At 31.2% G+C, this 25,567-nt stretch overlaps 2 protein-coding genes across 2 annotated transcripts; both read left to right on the top strand.

Annotated features, from left to right (window-relative positions):
- The first annotated feature begins 1,343 nt into the window (after window positions 1–1,343).
- LOC148604893 (diphthamide biosynthesis protein 3-like) lies at window positions 1,344–7,307 on the top strand. The gene is made up of 3 exons (XM_088550862.1): window positions 1,344–1,504; window positions 5,302–5,376; window positions 7,168–7,307. Exons 1-3 carry the CDS (start codon window positions 1,397–1,399, stop codon window positions 7,228–7,230), a joined length of 246 nt encoding a protein of 81 aa, XP_088406988.1. The 5' UTR covers window positions 1,344–1,396; the 3' UTR covers window positions 7,231–7,307.
- On the top strand, window positions 7,267–18,015 carry LOC148604892 (uncharacterized). Its single transcript, XM_088550864.1, has 4 exons — window positions 7,267–7,408; window positions 13,544–13,629; window positions 14,087–14,185; window positions 15,019–18,015. Exons 2-4 carry the CDS (start codon window positions 13,570–13,572, stop codon window positions 15,100–15,102), a joined length of 243 nt encoding a protein of 80 aa, XP_088406990.1. The 5' UTR covers window positions 7,267–7,408; window positions 13,544–13,569; the 3' UTR covers window positions 15,103–18,015.
- Window positions 18,016–25,567: the final 7,552 nt, after the last annotated feature.

Raw genomic sequence — 25,567 nt, 5'->3', positions numbered from 1 at the left:
TAATGAGTTCAATATTAACCATTTACCCTGTTCCTTTTGTCCTTTATTTTTGCAATATGACGATTTTTAGGCTTAAAAATTCAAACAATCCTTACGAGTTGATTCAGTACATGAGTACTTTGATTTAAACAAATGTATAACAGATGTATTGCACTATTTAAATCAAGGATTGCAATGGACAGAAATAGGACTATTTGGATATCAGTCTCCTTGTAGAAACTATTCCATTTTTTGAAGACCAAAACCGGTTAATCCGGCTGTTATGCGTGGCTGGAGAACCAGATAGACATTAAACTTATATAAATATTTATAGGTATTACTTTTCATTTATAATTGTCAGACATATCATCAAATGAACCAATGTAGACATTGATGTTATGGCATAACACACAATACATCATGCACATCATCAATGGACATACATCTACAATAAACAGGTGAGATATAGTCTTGCAAACAACTAACACATACAAGACATGTGGACAGACAAAAATGTAGGAGCAGATTCAGAGATTTTGAAAAGGGAAAGTTCATAGACTATTATTTGCTCATTCGCAAAGGAACAGACAAATCGAAATGAGGATTCCTATATCTCTTCCCAACAAAACTTTGTTCGAAGGAGGGAGAATACTTAAACATTTAAGCATTAATATTTTCCCCAACAGAAAGGCGGTGGACACCCAAGACCCCATCCGGATCCGTCATTGATGTTACAATCATATTAATCAATTAAAAATAACTTATATTTCTGGCCACATTAGAAATGGTACTTATATTCCATGCAGTCTTGCTTTTTTTGTTATACCTGGTCTTTATTGGCTTAGGCTATAACTGAAATTATATGCATTTTGTATAATCACAATAAGTTCATTTAAGAAGACACGAATTCTTTTTATTGATTTAATGTTAACAGATTAATTACAGTGAAATCAAATAAAAAAAAAAGAAAAATATATCAGCAAAAATACATGCAATGAAGTTTTTAGATATTTTTAGAAATGTATAAATTTTGGTGGTTTCAACGACAAAAATTAATTTGATAGAGCATGAATCTGTACAATGAAACGTGTAAAATATCTTGTTTGGTAGATATTTTATATTACTCTCCCTGTACTGGCCATGGCAGCTAGTTTTTTTCTGCTTTAAAAATTGAGTCAACTGGGTCTGAAGACCAGATTTTTTGCTGATGAATCTACTGTGTAGATAAATATTTTGAAAAGGAAAATTTATACCGTACCTTCGATAAATATTGAACCGTCCATAAAAAGCCATATGCCTTAAAAATCCACCGGGTGTGGATTCGTATCGCACACCGAAACCATTTCCACTTTTATGTGTATTTTCGCCATTTCCGGTTGCAGCATGTCAGTAGATTTTCTACAAGTTTTGGAAGAAAATGTCAATTTATCACGACGAGGTTGAAATCGAAGACTTCGAATACGACGAAGATACCGAAACTTATTATTATCCCTGTCCTTGTGGTGATAAATTTCAAATAACTAAGGTACTAACGTGCAATCGACGATTTTAACATCACTTTCAATCTCCGACCAAACTGGGACGTTTGACGGTCTGTCACTGTAAGCCGACATAGTGCTTCTACTTCTTCCATATGATATTTTTTTTATTACGTTGAATAATATGAGAAATGCATTAACCTTAATTGTGAGCAAAGCATAAATTAATATGATGAAGGTGAAACCTTTTTACGCTCCCGAACTTGTGGCTGAAGAAACATTAATTAAAAACAACTTTGATAATTTGTGCTAGCTCAGATTTGATAGATTATACTTATAACCTTCAAATATGGTAAATTTTGGAAGGATATCTGTCCTAAAGCATTATACTAATTGTTATGGTCTGATATGTCAATTGGCCGAAATGACCGGCATTCATAAGGAATTAGTGGTTGTCATGGTCCTGAATGTCTTTAGGTCGAATTGTATGGCATTAGTAAACATTATGCTTCTTATAATTTGCGAAACATGTTTAAAAGATTCAATTTAGTTTCGCTTGATTCTGTTTCGATTTGTATTGTTTATGTTTTTATTAGGAGTTGATTCATTTTATTGAATTGTTTTGTTTCAATTCTTTCTTTTATCGATTATTTTCGTTTCATTTTGCTTCGTTTTTGTTTCGCAATTTTTATGACCCGAGATTTATGGGTAATATTGATTATGTAATTTTTGTAAACATCTGGGCGCCATTCTGCAGACTATTATTATCTTGGAAAAGTTATGATTCGATTTGTATTTGATTATCGAAACTAGCAATTTTTTTCTTAGACTGGTTTGGCTCTCAATCGCATATATCCAAGTATATGCAAATGAAGCTGCCATTATGCAGTTTATTAGCTCCAGAAAATTAAGCTACAAACCGGATATTGATGCTTTCTCTTGCCATAAGTATACAGAACCAAGTTGATAATATAACCTTTAACGCTCCCATCAGGATCATACTAAGTTCCGTTGTATTTGTAAACAAAGCACAGGGGCTTGGTGAAATGTATTTTTAAGTAACTTATATGCTCGGTAGGCAATGGGAACCTCAGAAAAAATCAAAAGGGAGTTAATGAGTTGCTTACAGCCTTTTTCAATTTGGATTTTTTCTTGCCTGAAATCGCTCTGACTGTTTTTTTATGTCAAAATCGAGATGATACATTCTATTTCTGTAATAAACCTCCCCTACACTCTAAACTTCTCTTTAAACATTGATTTAACCTAGTTTTTTCTCCAGATACCAGAGGAAGGACAGCTACTATGACCGCAAGTGAAAGTATTGGCACACAGTATGGTCTAAAATGTGTAACCCTTACTCGTACCAGTACCGACTTTTCCCTGTACCCAAGTAATGTTTTGCTAAAATATTCATTCTTAAGGTAAGTTAAGAAGTGAAAATTGTATGAGATGTGGAAAAGTATGTTTCAATTCATTTCTAGTAAAGAAACATATTTTAAGATTGAATATTTTAGTAAAACATTATTTGAGTCAGTACTGGTACAAGTATGGATTACACATTTTAGACCATACTGTGCACAATACTTTCACTTCCGGTCATAGACTAGTAGTTGTCCGTCATCTGGTATCTGGTATCTGGTGAAAAAACTGGGTAAAATCAATGTTTAAAGAGAAGTTTAGAGTATAGGGGAGGTTTATGACAGAAATTGAATGCACCAACTCGATTTTGGCATTGAAAAATTAGTCAAATTGTGATTTCAGGCGAGAAAAAAACCAATTTGAAAAATGGCGGTAAGCAACTTGTAAATTCCCTTTTTATTTTTTCTGAGGTTCCCATTGCGTAGCGAACATATATGTTACTTAATATGCTTTTCACCAAGCCCCTGTGAACAAAGTAGACCTTGTAAATGCCAATTTACCCAGAGGCACTTGTTTCTATCAATGACAAGGCTTTACAATCCTCACATTCACTAGATTTTTCTGTAACACCTTCAAAGGAGCAGAAGTTCCTACCCTGATAGCAATATATTAACTGTCAGGCTGTTTGGTATTTAGTCCAATGTTTCATTCCACGTCATGATGACATGAAACTGTTGAGTAAATTGAATTTGTTGTGCCAAATCCCAGTTTCCACCATATTGCAGATGTTTTTTGCTTCCCTGGTATATAAAATCCTTACATTTTCATACTTTTCTACCATTTACTGCTTATGTGCAGCTTCCTTAAAAGCCAGTAACAATAAATGTAAATTTCCTATTTACACTATGACCCAGTCAGTCAACATTTAAAATACACTGTATGCTGTTTTTCTGAATTTAATAAGGCTATTTTCGTTAGTTGGGCTGGCAAAGGTAAACCAACTGCCTGCATTGAGGCTTATTTATCTCAAACTGAGTTACACATGTAAGTGACCTACATTTGTTGTAAGCTTTTTAGTTGATACATGTATTTTAAAGTATGTTCATCATCATCATCATCTTAAAGATAAAATTGGGAAAATCTAGAAATTGAAAAATATTATTAAATATATCATGATCTATGTTACCAGTATGTATGAGTAAATGAATCGGTTCCTTACCATTAAATGAGCAATGAGAATAATTTTTGGAATTGTTTGGAATTATGGAGCAAAGATCTAGCCATTTAAAGGAGACATGACACAAAAAATATCATTTTATAAAGTTTATATTTATAAAACTATAGCATGTTTAGTTATGAGTGTAACAAATGTTTTTTCATCAGGTTAGCGCAAAATAAAGTTAGAATGATTTATTTGTGTTTTCTTGACAACCTAATTAATATGCATAAATGGAAACCAGAAGTAATGCTCAGTTACCATATATGGAAATGCTACGTCATCGGTTCTCTATCTCTGTTTGGGTACATTAAAATGTATACACATGCCCAAAAAATTAATACAACTTCAAAAATACCTTGTATATAGGATGCAGAGTGGTCCATTGATCTGTGTATGGTGCGGTAATCATGTTTAGAGAATAAGAGGACTAAAGTTCTTCTCATTTCCTGTCAACTTTTCATTTTCATGAGGCATACATCCCCTTGGTGAATATGCAACTACTTTGCATACTATTTTTACGATTTGAACAGGAGGGTACAAATAAAATAGTGACTGTCTGTGTATCATTCTTTCTTTGCCACTGGCTTATATTAAAAACAACAAGTCCAGTAGACTTAATTATGACCAAGAGATAGCTTTGGCGGCTTCTTTTTCCTTTACAGGGATCGGGGTGAAATCAATATTTTTATTGAGGATTGAGATCGGAACAGTTTAAATCTTAGAATATGAATTTAATATATTATATGTTAAAAGTTCAATCTAACATGACAGAACATAAAGAAATATTTCTGTGTAATCTTCGAACAAAAGTGGTGTCGTCTCACTGTGGATAGTCTGCTCTTCATACATGTAGTGGTTAATATTTCTGATATTGTTTATCATTTTCTTATGGTAGTGATTTAAATTGATACAACCATAAGTATATATTTGCTGGTAAACCAAAACTTTTAAATATTTTCACTCTCAGTTGTAGAAATCATGCAACAAATGCAGAAGCCCTACGCATTGCAATCTATCGATCTATGAATTGAGAACCAGTGACGTAATACAGTCACATACATGTAACCACACGGCTAATGAAAATTTGTATGACTTTGGTCATCATTGATTTTGAATCAATTTATCTTCAATTAACAAAGTAAGTGATTGTTTTGATTATATATATTAGGTGCAATAAGTCAAATCAAAGTTTAAAAAAAAAAATTTTGTGTCACGTATCCTTTAATGGAACTTAATTTTATGAAATACTATTTGATTTCTTTCTAGGAAGAGCTTCAGAGTGGGGAAGATGTAGCTAAATGTCCAAGCTGTTCATTGATGGTTAAAGTTATTTATGATATTGTAAGTTACAATAGATTAGAGTAATCAAGGGAACCAAGGTTATAGCGGTAATCAAAGAGTAATCAAGGGAACCAAGGTTATAGCGGTAATCAAAAGAATGTAATCCAGGGACAAAGACCAGACATGGAAAACAGACACACACAACAAAGAACATAAAGTAACTAAAATCATACATACAAAGTAACAAAAGTAAATGAGCAACTCGGACTCCACTAAAAAACTATTAAAACTATATTTTAATTATACATGTATTGTTCAAATTCAGGTGTGTCCTTAGGATTCAGTAATTATTGAAAGATACCACTCAGTTTAAGTTATAAGCTCCCAGGTCACATTTATGATCATATAGACAGACAGAATATTTTGTTGGAGGGTGAGGTGTTAACGGAATCCCTCCAACAGATCCACTGACTGTTTAAATAATCATAGACGGTAACTGGAGCTTATAACATATTTTGTAAGATTTTACTTATCTATATCATGTATATTATGGGGAAATAAATTAATCTTTGCATCAAACTACATTTTTCGAAGTGGGTCTTCTCATTGATAGAGCTATATCAGTCTCAACTTCATTCTGCAACTATTGCTATCATTGGTGAATGGATTTTTCTTTTATGGTTCTTTGCATATTTCATTCTAATATTTTCATCGATGGAGAATGGATTTTTCTTCATTTGCATATTGCTGCTTCGGTATTCTGGACGAATGGTTTTATTAAACCATGAGTGGTCAATACAAGGCGAAATCATACAATGAATATTTGCAACCTGGATAGGGTATTCACTCAGTGGGTGGCCAAATAAGAAAATAACTTCCGATCCAAAATGGATTATCTCAAATTACTGTGATTTTTCCTGGTAAATAGAATAAAGTTACATCTCATCCTGTTAGGCTTGCTGTGATATTTTCTGTTGACACTCATGACTTCAAAATGGTGACTAACTTCATATGTTGTCTATAGAAAGAGGATCATTCAATACATTTATACAATTGTATTTTTACATGCCCGTCTTATTAGAATGTTTGTTAAATTTTAGATTTAATCCACTTGCTGAAGCTCATGGGTTAAAATCTAAAATTTAACTATCTCAAGTAGAGATATCTTGTAATCCCCTAGAGACTGAATGTCTATATATTTCATTTGACTTAAGGCTTTGATTTTTGTTCATCACACCTTCCAGAAAGAAAATTTTGAGATCTATAGAAATCACATTGTTCACTCCATCTGTTTTGTCTTCCCATGTAAATTTTTGTAAGTCTTATAGATAGTATTTAAGTTATTATACCTAATATGCAATATGGTGGGATCCATTTTAGAAAAAAATGAAAACAACTTCCTCAGTTCCTGTTTTTACTGGACTTGGTTTATTTTTTTACTTTATATTTTTGGAAGTAGATATTTTTGTCACATTTTTCTCAGCAACTACTCTTCACAGAGGCTTGAAATGTTGACACATTCTTCCTGTATGTATGCCAATTTTTGAACTTAAAATCATGATTGAAAATGGGGGTATCATTAGTGAGCCTTGCTGACAGATTTCTTGTTTTACTACTTACAAACTGTATCTATTATTAAGCTTTAACAAAGTTTTAATTTTCATAAGAAGAAGAAGTGATGCTAAAGGTCAAAATGAGTCAAAGAATAATACAATGCAGGGAACACAAAAGGTCAACAGATGAAGAACAACTTGTAGAATACAGAAGACTTAAAAATGAACACACAAAGAGAACCAACCCCTTTCTAAATCAATCAATAATACATGTAGATTTTCCTTACTTGAATTTCAGGATGAATTTCTCGAGGAGGAAGAAGTAATCCCTTCACCAAAAGCTGAACTCCAGAAAGCCTGAGGTTATTTAATTGAACCTCCATCTATCATTCAACCAATCTACAAGCATTAGATAACTGTGATATTTTACTTGTTTCCAATTACTTTTTGAGACTTTTACATCAACTCTCAGACTGATTTTGTGTGTTTATAACAACTCCACAACCATTAGTTCTACCTCATCATATAAAAAGTTTGTGGTAAGTGTTTTGAAGTTTTTCTTTTAAAAAAATTACATTATTGGCATGCATGTATTTTGGTGTTTGCTAAACAGTAAATAGTGATTTATTCAATTTTATTTGAAAAAAAAAATTGAGCTGAAGCGAGGCACTCCCAAATCTGGGATCACCCTTGTATAGGTTATATATTGGTGGTTGCACTATACAGTTTGTGGCCAAACAATACTAACTACTTAGTTCATCTTAAAATTTTGTTATAACATGAAACAAAACAAACAAGGAAAAACACAAATTAGCCAAATGTGTTAGTGATTTATGACCTCAAAATTAGTAGTTGCTCTGATATGGCATTGTATAACCATCATCATTGCTTAGAAGTTGCATATTGTGTGATACATGTAATTCAGATCTGAGACATATATTCTAAGAAGCCAACCATATTACATGTAATTTGAAGTGGTTTGTTAAATTTTTTAATGGGTCAAAAGAAATAGTTCATGGGTAAAAATACATGTACTTATTTTCAAGTTAAAATGAGGACACATTTTTTATTTTATGGACAACCATAATCAAGAAGATAATATATGGTTTTCAGTTTTGATAAAGCCAAGAATTTGTATGGTCATGATACTTGGTAACTGCCAGCACTCCCCAATGAAATCAAATGCATTATCTCTGATGTCATGCTTCAGATTTAGAGATTTCTCAAGCATGAAAATGTAGATTTATCTCCATGATTGCCCCTACTGTACAGGATTTTATATTCAAAAATCCTTTTTGACTACAGTTTGATATCCTTGGATGGAAATGAAAATAAGTCAAGTGTCTTAATGTTTAAAGAAGGAAAGGGCCAGATTGGTATTAAGTAGCACTCCAAGCTAAGGATCATGCAAAATGTGATATATGGGTAAAAAGCCTACTTATTTTTATTTTTGATATTTTGTTTGAAATGTCATAGTAAACAGAAATTAACATATGGTTTTTCATATAACCCGTGCTCTTAGGATATAAAAATTGTATAGAATGCACTGAAGATTTTAAAATTAAGGGAGATAACTCTGTAAATGACACTCAAATACAATAGAATCTACTTTATTTTCAATGATGATTATCTCCTTAGAGCAGACAGATTGGAATGAATAATTACACATTTCATAATATAGACCCATAAAACAACTTAATTACAAAAATAAAAATATGTAGCCTTTTTGGGGTGTATCACATTTTTCAGATTTTGCATGATTCTTACTAAGACAACTACTTAATCATTTTTTTAAGTAAACTAAGCAGGTAAAACATATGAATGGAAGGACTGTAAAGTCCCTTCTACTTCATTGTTAACCCAGGGTGATAGGAACGAAGGAAAGATAAACTGTAAATTCAGATACTATAATATCATAAACATAGCAATTAACGGTTTTTATTACAACGAAACTGCAACTGACTTGTAATCACAATCATTGAACATTGGATTGTGGAATTTGTAACAAACTTAATGGACAATAAAGGGTCTCAAATCCAACTGAAAATTAATCATTAAGTGTTGAATGATTTAATTGTGAATTTGGAGACTTAAATCCATCACAAATGAGAAAAAATAAGGACATCAGATAATTCTTGCATTGAAAGGTCAGAAAAATTGCTTGAACTGTACAAATATTCAGATACTGGTATTTTGTCAAATTTTGTACCTTTTGGTCACTTTCTGGTCATATTTTTGGCAAGGAAATAGTGTCCACAACTGAGAAAGAACTTTATATTTAGTGAATACATCATTACATTTATTATTACATAGTTCATCATATGTGGAAATATACAGTTGTTTCTTGTGTGTGGACATAGTCTTTTGGATGTATAATTATATCGAAAAAAGCAACAAAATTTACAGTTCTCAGCAGTTTTTGCTAAATGAAATAAAATTGTGGCACCATTTAAAATGTTATAACGAGCTAAGGCCAAAAACTTATATTTTCTTTATATTTATATTTTACTATGTTATGAACAACTTTGACATTATTACAACAAAGTTGATATTTTTGGGCAATATTCATATTTTAATCCTCCTACACGTTTAGTAATAGCATTGTTAAATAAAACAACAAAATTGCAATAAATAATACAGTTAATAATTTCTTAATTCATAAGGCATCTCTGTCCTAACCTCAGTAAAGCCTTTTTTTTATTATACCTTACTCAAAACGTATGGGATATAAAGTTTTACCTTGGTCTGTACATCCATGTTATACTCACAAAATAAGTTAATTAAACTGTTGAATAGGCTCATGATATTGTCAAATTGTTCAGGATAGCATTTTTTTGTATTAACATTGATGTGCCATCTTTACATAGAAATTAAAACACTACATTTCAAAGCAGTTTTTGGCATGACATGGGTTGTGTCCTTATTGTATGATTTATCATGTAATGTGTTCTCAACCCTGCATGGGAAGAATTGGGATTGATTCAACAAACGATGGGGACATAACTTTTGTAGGTTTAAACTGGTCTGGTGCTGGCATGTCAGTTAACTGCTAGTAGTCTTTAGTTTATACATTTGTTGAATTTGTATTCAGTTTCTTTATTTCTGTTGGAACAAGGACTCAGACCTTTTTGAACTTATTTTAGGTGTGTTTTACATTGTAATAATTTTTCCACACTGGCCAAATTTTAAAGGGGAAGGATTGTGATCACACCGAAAGTACTTTAACCCTGCCACATTTTTTGCGCCCGTCCCAAGTTAGGAATTTCTGACCTCTGTATGTCTTGTTTTGTTTTCACCTTTAGTTTATTTTTTTATGTTACTGGAGTATATAGGAGCAAATCTTCTGCTGTACCTGTGTATAATGATGTTTTTGGGCCAGCTGCAGCCTGCCCTGTCATATGAGGGATTTCCTGATCTTTCATTGAAGACCAGTATGTGGCTTTGGGCTGACATTTTCAGCCTGGTGGGGTTGTTGTCTCTTTGATATATATTATAAACCATACTGACAAAGTACTCTTCCGTTCTTAAAAATTTTTTCTGTCACACTTTTCTTAGCAATTACTTATCACAGCAACTTGAAATTTTTGCATGTTCTTCCTGTATGTATGCCATGTGGTGGGTTTCACTTTCAGAAAAATTCAACAACAACTCCCTGTTTACCGAGGAGTTCGTTTAGTTTCCTAATACACATTGTATCATGATTGAAAGCTTGGGTATTACTTGTGAGACATAACTCACAGATTTCTTGTTAGTTCTATACTATACAGTTAGTCCTGTTAAAACTGAACCCTGAATAATCCAAATTCTGTCTAAAACAGATATTTTTTAAAGTCTGTTTGATATAATTGAATCTTTGTACATCAAACGCCTGTTTTGTTAACTGAACAAACTTTGAAAGTTAACTAGGTTTTTGTTTGAGACAAGTTTCACTGTACAAGCATAGGGATAGTGGGTTTGTATGAATGGATATGTAAAATTGAAAACATTGTGATATAGTTAAGTACTTCTCTTTTTATGACATGTTTTGCAGTGTTTATAATTTTCAATTCTGTATTTTTCCAAGACTTCAGCCAACACCAAAACATGAAGGTTTTTTTTTTAAGTTTAAATTGATTAAACCAAAAATCAATTTTTTATCATTTGTCAGTTGAGTAAAATACACTTCACCTATCTTAATGCTACTTCAGGTCAATTTCTACTGAACTCATCCAATTTTGTATGAAAAGTTAAGTGTAATAGTTAATTCATTTAAGGGAACTATTGAACATTGACAGATTTTTATGACTTTGTATAAATAGTAGTATATAATTACCAATTTTGTAGAGAAAACATTTCCAGACTAAGAGAATTATATTACTTGTTTGAATTTTAAATTTCCATATACTTTTACATTAGGACAAATAAATTGTGATTTATGATTAAAATGACCATGCAGATCAGAGATGTAGACAGTTAACTATGATTGTGCAATTTTCATGTGCAATGTTACACAATAAAACCTTCATTTAAAACAATTTAAAAGATAGAGTGTTATTTATAACACTCAAGATGTTAATTCTGTCGATTTTTTACGAGATTTCGTGGACTTCTAATGACTTCATAATGTTTAAGTAAATAAGATATTGGGGTTTAATTGATTTATAATTTGTTTGTATGCACTTTTTCTTGTTGACTTTGTGAGGTACTGTAATATTTACAAATTGTTTGTGTCAGCAGTTGAGTTTAATTTCGCTATATTTTATTCATATCCCTGGCGTGATTTATAATTTTATCTGGGGCATTGGGTAAGAAACTGCCATCTCATTAAACTGTAGGTGACTTACCCTATAGGTCAAATCTTTTAGGACAAAGTTGTAAATTACATGTGTTTGATACAGTGTATGCATTTAAGATACAGATTTAAGTGATGCTAGCTTATAGTGATATTTTGCCATAAATTAGGTTTATCTTTGGTGGAAGAACTACATTTTGTAACTTGTCGATTTTCATGGTCATCATGATTCAGTCAAACCATGAAAGTGAAAGGAAAAATTTCTTATGGAACCAATGAATTTAAAAGACTAACAAACCAATTGTTTTCAAAAACAGAAATTGTTACCCACAAATAATATGCCTTTAATGTAGTATTCCAGATAGAACTTGTTGTCAGATATTTTTGCTTAAGCATGCAAAGAATGTTTATTGTGAACTCATATCATATGATTTATATTCATCTGTGTACATGAATTCACACTTTGTTAAAAAATAAGCTGATGTTGTATTTCCTATTTTATCCATTCATATGAAAGTCAAGTTGATCTTCAAACTTTGAGAACAAACATACAATGTAAGTTACCAGGTTGTAAACATCAGGTTAAAAATACTGGTGCATTATAACATCAATGAAATATATTTTGTTTATTAATAGCGTACTAACATGACTTAATAACCCACTGATTTACATTACATCTTTATTATCTTGACTGATTCACATTACTTGATTGATTATCTTGACTGATTCACATTACATGTTTGAATATCTTGACTGATGCACATTACATGTTTGAATACCTTGACTGATTCACATTACTTGATTGATTATCTTGAGCGATTCACATTACATGTTTGAATATCTTGACTGATTCACATTACATGTTTGAATACCTTGACTGATTCACATTACTTGATTGATTATCTTGACCGATTCACATTACATGTTTGAATATCTTGACTGATTCACATATCTTGATTGATTATCTTGACCGATTCACATTACATGTTTGAATATCTTGACTGATTCACATTTCTTGATTGATTATCTTGACCGATTCACATTACTTGATTGATTATCTTGACTGATTCACATTACTTGATTGAATACCTTGACTGATTCACATGACTTGATTGATTATCTTGACCGAGTCACATTACATGTTTGAATATCTTGAGCAATTCACATTACATGTTTGAATATCTTGACTGATTCACATTACATGTTTGAATACCTTGACTGATTCACATTACTTGATTGATTATCTTGACCGATTCACATTACATGTTTGAATATCTTGACTGATTCACATATCTTGATTGATTATCTTGACCGATTCACATTACATGTTTGAATATCTTGACTGATTCACATTACATGTTTGAATACCTTGACTGATTCACATTACTTGATTGATTATCTTGACCGATTCACATTACATGTTTGAATACCTTGACTGATTCACATTACTTGATTGATTATCTTGACCGAGTCACATTACTTGTTTGAATATCTTGACTGATTCACATTTCTTGATTGATTATCTTGACCGATTCACATTACATGTTTGAATATCTTGACTGATTCACATTACATGTTTGAATACCTTGACTGATTCACATTACTTGATTGATTATCTTGACCGAGTCACATTACATGTTTGAATATCTTGACTGATTCACATTTCTTGATTGATTATCTTGACCGATTCACATTACATGTTTGAATATCTTGACTGATTTACATTATTTGATTGATTATCTTTACTGATTCATAGTTTATGTTTAAATATCTTGACTGATTCATAGTTTATGTTTAAATATCTTGACTGATTCACATTACATGTTTGAATATCTTGACTGATTCACATTACTTGATTGATTATCTTGACCGAGTCACATTACATGTTTGATTATATTGACAGAAAGGAATCCATACCGTATCATACCAATGGACCTTAGAGGTGCAGAGACCCAAAACTGTGGTCCAAATAAAGATGCTAAGTCCAAGGTAATATATACCATACAGTAGAAAAGTTACATGACTTATAAATTTTACTATTTTCACAAGATATGAAGAAACACAAAAGTAAAAGCTTGTCAAATGTAAGCCCAAATTTGAAAATACTTAAACCATTGTGGGTACTATAGTGAACTTTAGGGAAAAGAGTTGGTCTCACCTTGATTGAATGGTCATCACCTGATGAAATTCCTATATAGTGAATCCATTATTTTTTCCATAAAAATGAATTGGACAATTAACACTTAAGTGGAGAGACATTTTGTTTTGTTTTTTTTTTAAGTGTCCATCTGTCTGGCTGTCTTTCGCACTATGGAAAGTGCTGGCAGTCTGTCATTGCTTGTGAAATAACTCAATGTCATGATTTACTATTGTGTTAGCATTCTACCTATACTACAGATTCCCATAAATTGATTATATAATTTACCTAATTTAATTTGTGTTATAGACCAAAAGTGAGCCTTTGTGTAGTAAGGATGATATACAGGCTACATCAGACCTACTGAATCCTAGTGTTCTTGATGAAGTCCTTGCTGAAAAGAAACTGGTGAGGTTATAACTTCTGTGGAGAATTCAAGCTCAGAAACAGTGTCTGATGTTTAAAATTCACTCTAGATACTGCAGTCAGCCCTCTCAGAAAATGCAAGAATCTTGCTAAGATGAGAAAAAGTGGATGATTTTATTCGACATTTTCCAATTGTCAACCAATGTTTTAATTGAATAATGTCAGAGAATTTCGAAAGGTTTCTCTGCAAAACAAACGTCTGCCACTGCATGGAGCTTGTTGAGAATCAGCATGTGTTATTTTGGTCAATTACTTATTTGCTCTGTCCTTTTCACAATGATTAGATGAATATTGAACCACATAGATAAATCACTTCAGTATAACATCCTTCTCTATATATATCATCTGCCTCAGAATATATATCACCCTGTAACTGCAATATATCTGTCTATTGACTAGAATTTGCTTTCTCAGTACCAGTAATGTATGAGTTTCACTAGAAGGGGGCATTATCAAGGAATACAACACTAAGAAACTTTATCACCTTGTCTGTGTCTCTGCAAACTGGCACTGGTGTATATTTATAATAAGAAGATACTAAAGATGATTATTTGTTATGAAATCATTTATACTGACAATAATTTTGTAATTCAAACAGATTTACACTAGTATTTGAAACCAATTGAAAAACTGTCTGGTAAGGGTTTAGTGTTCACAATGTGTCTAAACAAAAGTATCTATGAATTGGGTACTACATTGTATAAAGTCTAAACAAAAGTGTCTATGTATTGGGTACTACATTGTATAAAGTCTAAACAAAAGTATCTATGAATTGGGTACTACGTTGTATAAAGATTATTTTGATATGATTTTAGGCTTTAATGAGATCACCTGAAGTAATGAAGTTTTTACAGTCACAACAAGCCAAATTGGCAAAAGAAGGAAAAGAAGAAGATTGACTTCAGAGATTAGAATATGTGTTCTTCTAGGTGAAGTCATAGCAAATCAGTATATGTTTATGGAATATTCAGAAGGAGGCTTAAACATTTCCTTTTGTCTTTCAAATTGACTTATATTAAGGAACATTACCATTTGTTACGGATGAAATTTATAAAAGTGATAGTTCACGACCTCTGGTTTATGGTGTTTTATCATTTACACAGATAAATGTATGTATCCATTACTCATAAAATTGAGTTTTATTTAAAGCTGGATTTATGTCATGCTATGTTAAGGCTAATGAGTGCTTCATGATGAAGGTTGGATTGTGCCCTCCTATAATTTCTCCCCCACCCCCATATAAATGGTTACTGTGTTGTTTTGGTGTTGCATTTTCATATTTAAAAAATTTAAAAATTCAGCTAAATTTTGGAATAATTTGAAACATAATATGAAGCTTAGGCATAATGGGTTGTGTTTTGATCCAATTCTTGTTTATCAAATGTCTCATAATTTTAGTACTGCATATATTTTATCAATTTATGACTATCATAAAGAGTAATTAAGGGAACCAAGATTGTAGCGGAAATCAACAGAACACAATCCAGGGACAAAGACCAGACTGGGAAAACAGACACGCACAACATAAAACAACCAAATGAGCAACTCAGTTTTTGTTAAAAACTGGAAGCATGGAACAGGTGCACTGGTAGGGTAAGCATCCTCCTCATTTCTATAAATACCCGCTGAGCCACTCATAAAAAGTCAAGTCCAGGGTAGACTATTGAGGTAAGGAAACATGTTGAACATGATAATAATGAAGACTTGGTATGTAGCTTCAGTATGAATGGTTGTACTTCACTGTAACTTTGTCCTTACTCTTGTCACTATCAAGGCTTCTTGTTAGCTCACCTGGCCAAAACCAAACTTGGTATGAATGTTCCTTGGGGTATCCTGCATTGAATGATTTGGGGATTTTTTGATTCGTCCAAAAACATGGCCGCCGTTACTAAAAATAGAACATAGGAGTCAGGCAGTAGTTTTTCACATATATCTCCTAAACTGGGAGGTTTAGCTGAATTCTGACACGGGTAAAAGTGTTCAGCATGATGAGATCTATCTCTGGTCAAATTGTAGTTTTAATCTGTTAAGCCATGCTTGAGTTATATTGCCCTTTTTCAATGATTTTAGCTATTTTTAATGTTATTTCTTTAAAAAATCTTCTCCTCTGACACTACTTGACCAATTGAAACCAAACTTGGTATGAATGTTTCTTTGGGTATACTGCATAGAACTGGTGTGGGGATTTTTGATTCATCTAAAAACATGGCCGCCTTTACTAAAAATAGAACACAGGGGTCAGACAGTAGTTTTTCACATGTATCTCCTAAACTGTTAGGTTTAGCTGAATTTTGACACGGGTAAAAGGGTAAAAGTGTTTAGCATGATGAGATCTATCTCTGGTCAAATTTTAGTTTTAATCAGTTAAGCCATGTTGGAGTTATTGCCCTTTTTCAATGATTTTTGCTATTTTTAATGTTATTTCTTTCAAAAATCTTCTTTCTCTGTCACTACTTGACCAATTGAAAAATAGAACATAGGGGTCAGACAGTAGTTTTTCACATATATCTCCAAAGCCGTTAGGTTTATCCAAATTCTTTCAATAGTTAAAATGATCCATATTACTAGGACTACAAAAGTCTTCAGATTCCTTGTAAGAGTTATTGCCCTTGAAAGGGGAAAAATGACTTTTTTTTAAATAGTTTTCAGTCAATATCTTGAAAACTATGATAGATTAAAAGAAACTTTCAATTGTTGAAAAGATCTTTTGATAAATCCTACCAAAGACTTCTTGAGTCAAATTTGTTGGACAACTTCTTGTTTAATTTATTGCCTTTAAAAGGCAAAATTCAACAAGGTGAGCGATTCTGGCTCTTGGGAGCCTCTTGTTTTTCATGGTTGATGTTTATTTCATTTTGGGGGATCTGGGTCAGGATTTATTGCTTCTGTTGTCCCATTAAGTATGTTATAAATAAATCAAGATTGCTGCAACTACATGTAATCATATGTTCCAATGTTGATGAGGTTTTTGAATGAAAATAATGGTGGAATACATGCACATCTAAACTTCGTAACAGCATTCTATAAAAAGTAGACATGAATCATCAAACAGTGTCAGAAAATGTGCATCCACAAGATTTTCAACTTTAAAGAAGTCTTGAAAGGAAGTTTTAGGTCTTATAACTCAAGAAAATGCTGTCAGAATCAAAATGGTGATCACATCTAAACATCATAACAATATGTTCTATCAAGTATGCTAAGTTTTCCAATGGGACTATTATTTAAAATACCGGCAATACAGGTCTTGACAATAACTTTTTTTTTCAACTTGTTCCCTAGAACAAGTACATAGCAAAACTTACTTATCCGAATGAAAATGGAATTTGTCAAAAATAAATCAACTTTGATTGAATAAATGAAGTAATGAATTAGAACAGAAGGTTATTTCTCTTGCATCCTTGTCATATGATGAATCCATGTTGACATCTGTAATGTCTCTGCCAATCCAATCCCTATCCAAGCACACTGCTAATTTAGATGGATCACAGTGGTTTATGATTATTTATGTCCTTACTATGTCTATGTGCATTGTTGTATCTGACAAAGAACCAGTTTTGAATTATTGGTTACAAGTTGTAAATGACAAATTAATTAGTTCAGTTGTATACTTGTTTATTGCTGATTAGCTTAATTGTCCCTGTTGACTTTTCGTAAAAGATGAATTTAATCTTTTTGTACAAAATAATTGTACTTGTCCAATCAGGCAAGCTTCATTTAAATTTTACTTGTCAGACCATTTTTTACTCTGGTATGGGACATTTGAACAAATGTTATTGTCGAGCCCTGTTATTTTAAATTAAACATCAAGATGCTTATGTTGTCCGTCTTCTTAGGAATACCCCCACTCGTGCGGGAAGTTGAGATTTTTGTAACAAAATTTTCTTGATCTTCAAGTAGTGAAAAATGGGCAAGTCCCATGAAACAGGAAGTTGATATGGTACAGCAATCAAAACTGCTTAAAATGTATGCCCCATCTATATAAAGTAACAAACCAGATTTGAAATCAATCCATTCTTAGGGAGCAGGGATATTTTTATATCATTTCATTTAGTGAAAAATTACCATGTCCCACAATACAGGAAGTTAATATTGTACAGCATCTGAAATGCTTTCAACATACATTTATGCTCCCATCTATAGAAAGCCACACACCAAATTTGAAATTAATCCATCTATTGGGAACTGAGATCTGATCTTCGTGATGAACATTTTCTCCATCATTCCATATAGTGAGAAATGGCTAATTCCTAGAAACAGGGAAATGATAACGAACAATCAAAATTGCTTACAACATATGCCCTATCTATATAAAGCCACACACCATATTTGAAATCAATCCATTTGTTGGGAACAGAGATAATTATGACAGAACTCAGACGGGCAAGGTTATTCCAATGTACCTCCCTCTTGTTGAGTGGGGGGTATAAATAAGTCTCCTCTTTTTGGGCCATAATGAAATGCTTGCTGGACGCAGTGGTCAAGTCCTCGAGATGGTACGGTAAAACCCAAGAAAGATGCTATATCCACCTAGGGTGGACCCAGTTCATGGCAAAGCTGACATGAAGTTGTATGCATGGTCATAGTATACCTCCACTTGAATGCGTCTCACAAAATATGAAGTAGATCCCCCAAATTCACCAAAAATACTTATAACATACACCCCATACTAAATTTAAGATCAATCCATCTACTAGGAGTACAGATAATTGAAGAAATTCAAATGGACAAACTGATTCCAATACACCACCCACAAGTGGGGGGTAGTATAAAATCATGCTAATACAGTAATGGAAACTCCAAAAATCACTTGGATCAAGTATCAAGATGAGCAGGTGCACAATGACATAAAATAATTTTTGGAAAGTTCCATACAAATCAATTGGGCAGTTTTAAATAGGAGTCAAAGACTAAAGTAAGATTAACACACCTGAGGGCAATATCCTGATCAGCATATCACACCCACTTTAAAGTATAGAATTCTGGTACAAAGGGATTCAGTAGGGACTTTATTTTTGTATACTGTCAAAAGTACTTTAATTCCTCGATACTTATTTTCCTGGGTTAGTGAAGAAACACAAATTTGTGCATACATGGTCTTGAGATTTTCAGTTTACTCATCAACGGAAATTTCCTTTTCGCTGGGAACCAAATTTCGTGGTTTAGCCTATCCACAAAAACCATGAAAATTGGTACCCCATGAACAATAGTGCTCTCACAGTAGTTTTAACATTTTCAAAAAGAGTATTCAAAGTTATGAATACCTATAATAAAGATTATCAAACTCAATCCCCATAAAAGTGTAATCTCTGTTCAGTAGAGTTTCGAGATATTTTTGTTAGTCAACTCTTAAGGTTTTAGTATAGTTTAAATGACTTGTCTTTCTCCATCACAGAAATGGGAATCTTTTGTCAAGTAGTATCTTTTCAAAATTGTAGGGCTTTATATTTTGCTGAATATCAAGGAACTATTACTTGGAATCTTTATAATCATTTTGCAATTATTCTAAACAATATTGTATGCATCAGTAAAATTGGATGTATGTAATTGCAATGAATTGTAAACCCATCACATTCATTAATAAAAAAAATCGTGAAGTGATCATTTATATTCATAACCCATTGCAAAGCACATGCAAAGCACTCGTAAAAGTGGCTTAATTTGCAAGGATTCAGTTTGACCAATTTTATAAATTATACAGATTAGTACAGATTTGTAAGGAAGTTTTGTGTATGTGAAGGTAGTTTAGCTGACAATAAATTAACTAGTAAGTTAAAGTAACACCTTTATTCCAATTGCATACAATTTCCAGGACATAAACATTTGGAAATTATAATTGATTTTTTTTGTATTGTATGTCAATACTTGTGTAAACATTCACAATTATTCCCTTATGGTTGGTTACAACTAATATAATGCTGAGAAAAATACATACAATTCATGCACCATATACAGATTGTTACTATACAATGATAATAAAATGTTCTTAAGACCTGGTATGGAGATAAAGTAGATTAATAAAATATATTTTTGCTTGATTCATTTCCATGAAGATACAGAAAATTGCAGATTTTAAATATCGTTAGTGGAGTCAAAATTAAAATAGTATTTCATGAATCCTATTATTGCAGTAAGTACCATTAGTAATGCAAAAAAAAAAAACAAAACAAAACAAAACAAAAACTATACCCACCAGTTATATACATGTATATATTATTAAGGTCTATTCCTATGTTTGAAAAGTCCACAACCACAAGACATATTCATGGAAACATATAAATATTTCAATTTCAGTTCTATATATTAAATAGCAATTTGTTTACATGTTTACCTCCACCTTAAGTGAAGTTAACAAGTGAAGATAAAATGAATATTTGTTGAATCACTTTCAAGAATATAGCCAACACAGTAATCTGCAAATTTCTGTATCTTAACCATCTGATAAAGTAATTAACTATTGAAAATAAATGTATACAATATTAAAATCAAGAAAATATCAGTAAATAAACATGAAACAATAATATTCAACATATCAAAAGTAAACAACAGAACAAAAACCAAGATATCCATATCAAAAAAAGAATATCACTGAATATCTCTGTAATCTTTTTTTTTCCATTAGTAAAAAAAAATTAAAATTGGCACTGTTTTAATAGATATTTTGGATAAATTTGTAAATATTGATTGCATAAGACATAAAACCTACTTAAAAAAGGTTGTTATATCATCAAAAAATGTACTTTTTTTAAATTTAAGATTGTAGCTTTTAAATCCTGAAATGAATTATCAATGTTGAAAACTTTGTTTTTGAAAGTCAACTTTCAGTATAATCTCAAGCCCTATTATTTGGGAAAAGACTTTCAAGTCATGGATTCTAAATACCTGGATTTCACAAACTAAAAGTAGAAAACATACCCTGACTAAGTTTTGTATAGATAAATGTTGATTGCCTATTTAAAGACTAACTACAACAAATGGCAAGTTTAGAATGGCTTATTTAGTATTATAAATTTGTTGTTTTCAAAAATATATATTGCATTCTCTCAAGTTATTTTAACTTTTGTCTGTAAATGGGACAAAATATTTCCTTAACCAGTAGATACATAGTGTGAGCATATCGACACTCAACCAAGTGTTAAAATGCATACATTTTTAAACAGTAAAACTTGAGGTTGCAGAGTATGTAAGAGAAACAAAAATATCTATATACATGGAATGAATACTGTCAAAAGCTAAAAAGAGTCCTGATATGGTCCTTGAAAAATATCACATCCATAGTAAATATCTAAACAAGTAACAAAATAGAACTTCCCTAAACAAGCTGTTCTGTATTTATAGCTTTGCAAGTCATTTATATCAGAAGGAAATGTTTGCCCTTAAAAATCATTCAATGTTAACAGAAATTTTCTCTGAAATTACAGGTGAATATACATGAACCCAACATAACCATTGATATGAAGGAACTAGTTAGATTACAAAGGTTGTTTAACGATTGTATGCAATTCGGTGTTAAAAAATGAATCACTAAGAGAGGTAAAAACATCTACTTTATACTGTTAACTGCTGATATAATACAGAACAGCTTGTGTTACTTCCAAGTGAGCAATCACATTCAAGACATTTTGATTTTCATAAAAATAGCATCAGTGTCCTCCTTTGACATAAAGTTACTGGTCTTGTCTTACTTTCACATCAATAAGATGTTTGTTCCTGTTTTGAAGCCAGTTACTGATTAAAAAAAAGAGTAAAATATATCAATAAAGTTTAAAGATGATGCTTAAAAGTCCCAGCTGAAAATACACTAATTAACAAGATGTCTCTGTGCCCTGCAATGATCTAAACATCCAAGTACAATTTTAATGTCTTATCCCAGCAATAAAATACCATTCTTTTTTCCTTCAAGATGTTTTTTTTAAATTAAGTCAGAGCAATAATTTAACTTTCATACTTTCAAATTCCAAGAAGTTTTTCTTCTTTTTTTTCAAGGCATGACTTAAATTCATGATGAAATAATATGATGTGTTAGACGGATGATAATTACTTGTTTTACAAATCTTGTCACTGGGTCCTATATCATGAATCACATCAGACAACTTGACCAATGTTACCTAAAGATTTATACACATATATGTACAATGTCAACATTCTATTAGTTGCAATACTAAATAAATGATAATAAACATATAACACCAACCGGCCAGGAACAATGTGCAGAAAAAAATTAAATAAATGTAAAAATAACATGAATCAACTTGTATATAATTGCAAAAGTCATTTACAAAAAACAAAAAACTAGGAATGACAAAATAAAAGCATATCATTGTATAAATTGTAATTATTAAAGATTGGATATCTACTTGTTATCTGTAAATCTAACTATATTTCCCTAAAACAGGTGATTATTTACTCTGGAATAACAAAACTTCAAAAAAAAAAAAAAAAAACTGAAAGCAAATTTTATTTGGCAAAATAAATTGAGTCACTTTTCCTATAATTTCTTTTTTCATTAATGCAATGTGATAAAATAGCTGTTTTCAAACTTTTGATATGGCAGTAGTTGTGTAAGCAGAATGTAAGACTTCCACTTACCTTACTTCAAATATATACAAATTAACTGTGGACAAGTTTTAATTTTTAGAATCCATCATAACTAATGCAAAATTACCCAAAAATAAAAATCCCTGCTGAAAAATTCTGGCGAATTTGATTTGTCCATATAATACATTAAATTTGACAAACAGGACTGTTCACTGATTAAATCATCTTCCACAGATAAAAAGAACAGTATAAATAAATAAAAGATACATGTCAAATAAGGAAAACAAGTTGAAAAACTTTGAATATATACTTTGTATATGAAAAGTGTATTCAAAAGAATATTATATCCTAGATAGAGAGCAAAAACAACAAAAAAAAATAAAAAATAAAACACCCTTGTTCTCACAATATATGATTTAATTTGCCCAAGCATTTGCAATCTGCACTAAATACTGATTAACAAAGCTAAAATGTAACTAATCAAAATATAAACCTGTCTACTCATAGATCAAAGGAATCGACACAAATTTACAAGGTATTAAGTGAACATATAAATGGAAAAAACAAGATTAATTAAACTCATAATTATTAATAATAATGACTAAAGCAAAAATGTAATAAAAACAGACAATTGCTATAAATACAAGGACTAAAATAAAATGAATAATAATAATAATCTGTTTAGGGAAATTTTATGTAAACATGTGTAACAGTACATACAAGGAAATAAGCACCAATTCAGTATATGCTAACTGTACAACAATTTCCCACTCTCTTCTATTGAAAATGGGCCGATATAGACATGCTTATATATATATAAATTCTAACAAAACAAGACTGTTACAAGTTGCTGCACACTTACATCATTATCTAACTACAAGAAATATCCTAATTTGATCACTGGTGTATTGAGACAGATTAGTAAATATATGCAACTATATACATGTGTGAAAAATATCTTTTGGGTGTAAATGAACACACAGAATATGCTTTTCAAATAAACAATTATTATGCAAAAATCTACCATTTTAAATTTTCAAGGGAGTATTGTTAAATAACTTTTATTCATTTAACCTTAAAAATACACACAACACATTAGTTGGCAAGATATTTCAAAATAATGTATGTTAAAAATACTTCAAAATAATGAAAGTAAATTGACAGGAGAATAAGTATTGAGATATTTAGTAGATCTTTCTTAAATTCAAAACAATACATACCCAGAGCACCACCACATATCACTAATTATTATGTTTGGCACACATTTTAAAGAATCTTGAATTAAAAAAAAATAGTCTTAAAAAGATTATTAAAATTAGACATTGCCCCTACCAGGACTAATACCTCCACAGCCTGTTCAACCCCTTACATTTGGGGACTATTGTCAACACGATTCATATTGGACAATTTTTGTTGGGTATAGACTAAACAAAATTTTGCTGCCATTTTTAAAACACCCAGATCCTAACCGAAATCAGTACTATCTTTTTTATGTTGACACACAATGACAGAATATTACTTTAAACGTTAAATTTCTGACAATATGAACACCATCATATGGTAATAGAACTCTCAATTGAGTTTCATTACAATCCAGCAAGTCATGAGGAGGAGTTGGGAACAATGCATCAGACCAAATTAATATAATTAATACAATGTTTGTCCAAACATAATATCCTAACAGTATGCACATCTCCATGTGGTTATATTACACCCACAAAGTCTGATAATGCTGCAAGCTGCTTAGAAAATAGTTTGGACAGAGTGAAACCTATATACCCACCACACTTTGTTCTAAGAACTACTTAGAATGTTAGGAATGCAACTTTAAAGGTCTCTGACGATTACAGCTTTAATTTGACTTTTGTTAAATGTTGTGATGATGACACAAATATAATTAAATAAAATTCACAGAAGCCGTTCTCAGAAATACTAGGTAAAAAATATTTAATAATTTTCATATCTACACACATATGTACTGAGTTTCATGTAACAAAGTACTACATGTAGTTCAAGAAGGCCAAAATGCATTAACGACACCAAAAAAACATACCCCCAAAGCTAATATTTTAGTGAGACATGGAAACTTTTGAGTCTGTGTAATTCAATTAAATGTAACATAGGTATTTCCAAAAATAGCTCAGATACTCAAATGATGAAAAATCAAGGGTCACAACTATTTAGATAAAATATAATCATACGCTTCAATTTGGAACTATTTTTTCAAAGACACACATGCCAAAATCTACACAGTATATAATGAGACCTCTTAGCCCCTTAGTTTCACTGTTGGTCTTGCCAAAACTCTTCCATTTTTCTTCATAAAACAATTCAATAATTTTAATTGTTCATCATTGTATGTTTCTCAATCATTAAATCATTAAACTGTAATAGATGATTTTTGTGAAATATGAAAGGTAAGAGCAATATTTTTTCCATTACAATTACTAATAATATAGGCCCTACATTCATTTCAAAGAAATAAATCAACAAAAGAAAAGAAAATGCTGCAACAGTCTTGCTCTGTTAATATTAACAAAGATGGCACTACAGTAAATATACAAAATACATTGTTTTAATAAGGAGGCTACTGCCAAAAACAAAGTTGACTTGCACATAAATAAAACAAAATGTGAAAATCAACTATGTAAAGTACCCCTATTGTACAGTTATCTATGAAAGATTCTTGGCATAGACACTCAACACATTCACATTAACATTATAACAATCAAGAAAAATGAACAATCAAAATTTTAAATGCAAACAGTTATTATTAAAAATATTTTCAAAACGTCATTTATAATTTTTTTTGTTTTGTTTGTTTTTTTT

This window comes from Perna viridis, chromosome 10, assembly GCF_037379345.1.
Source record: "Perna viridis isolate PV_CMFRI_1.1 ecotype Kerala chromosome 10, ASM3737934v1, whole genome shotgun sequence".
NCBI classification, from domain to species: Eukaryota; Metazoa; Mollusca; class Bivalvia; order Mytilida; family Mytilidae; genus Perna; species Perna viridis.
The sequence above is the reverse complement of the archived record's forward strand: the minus strand, read 5'-3'. Positions and strand labels throughout refer to the sequence as shown.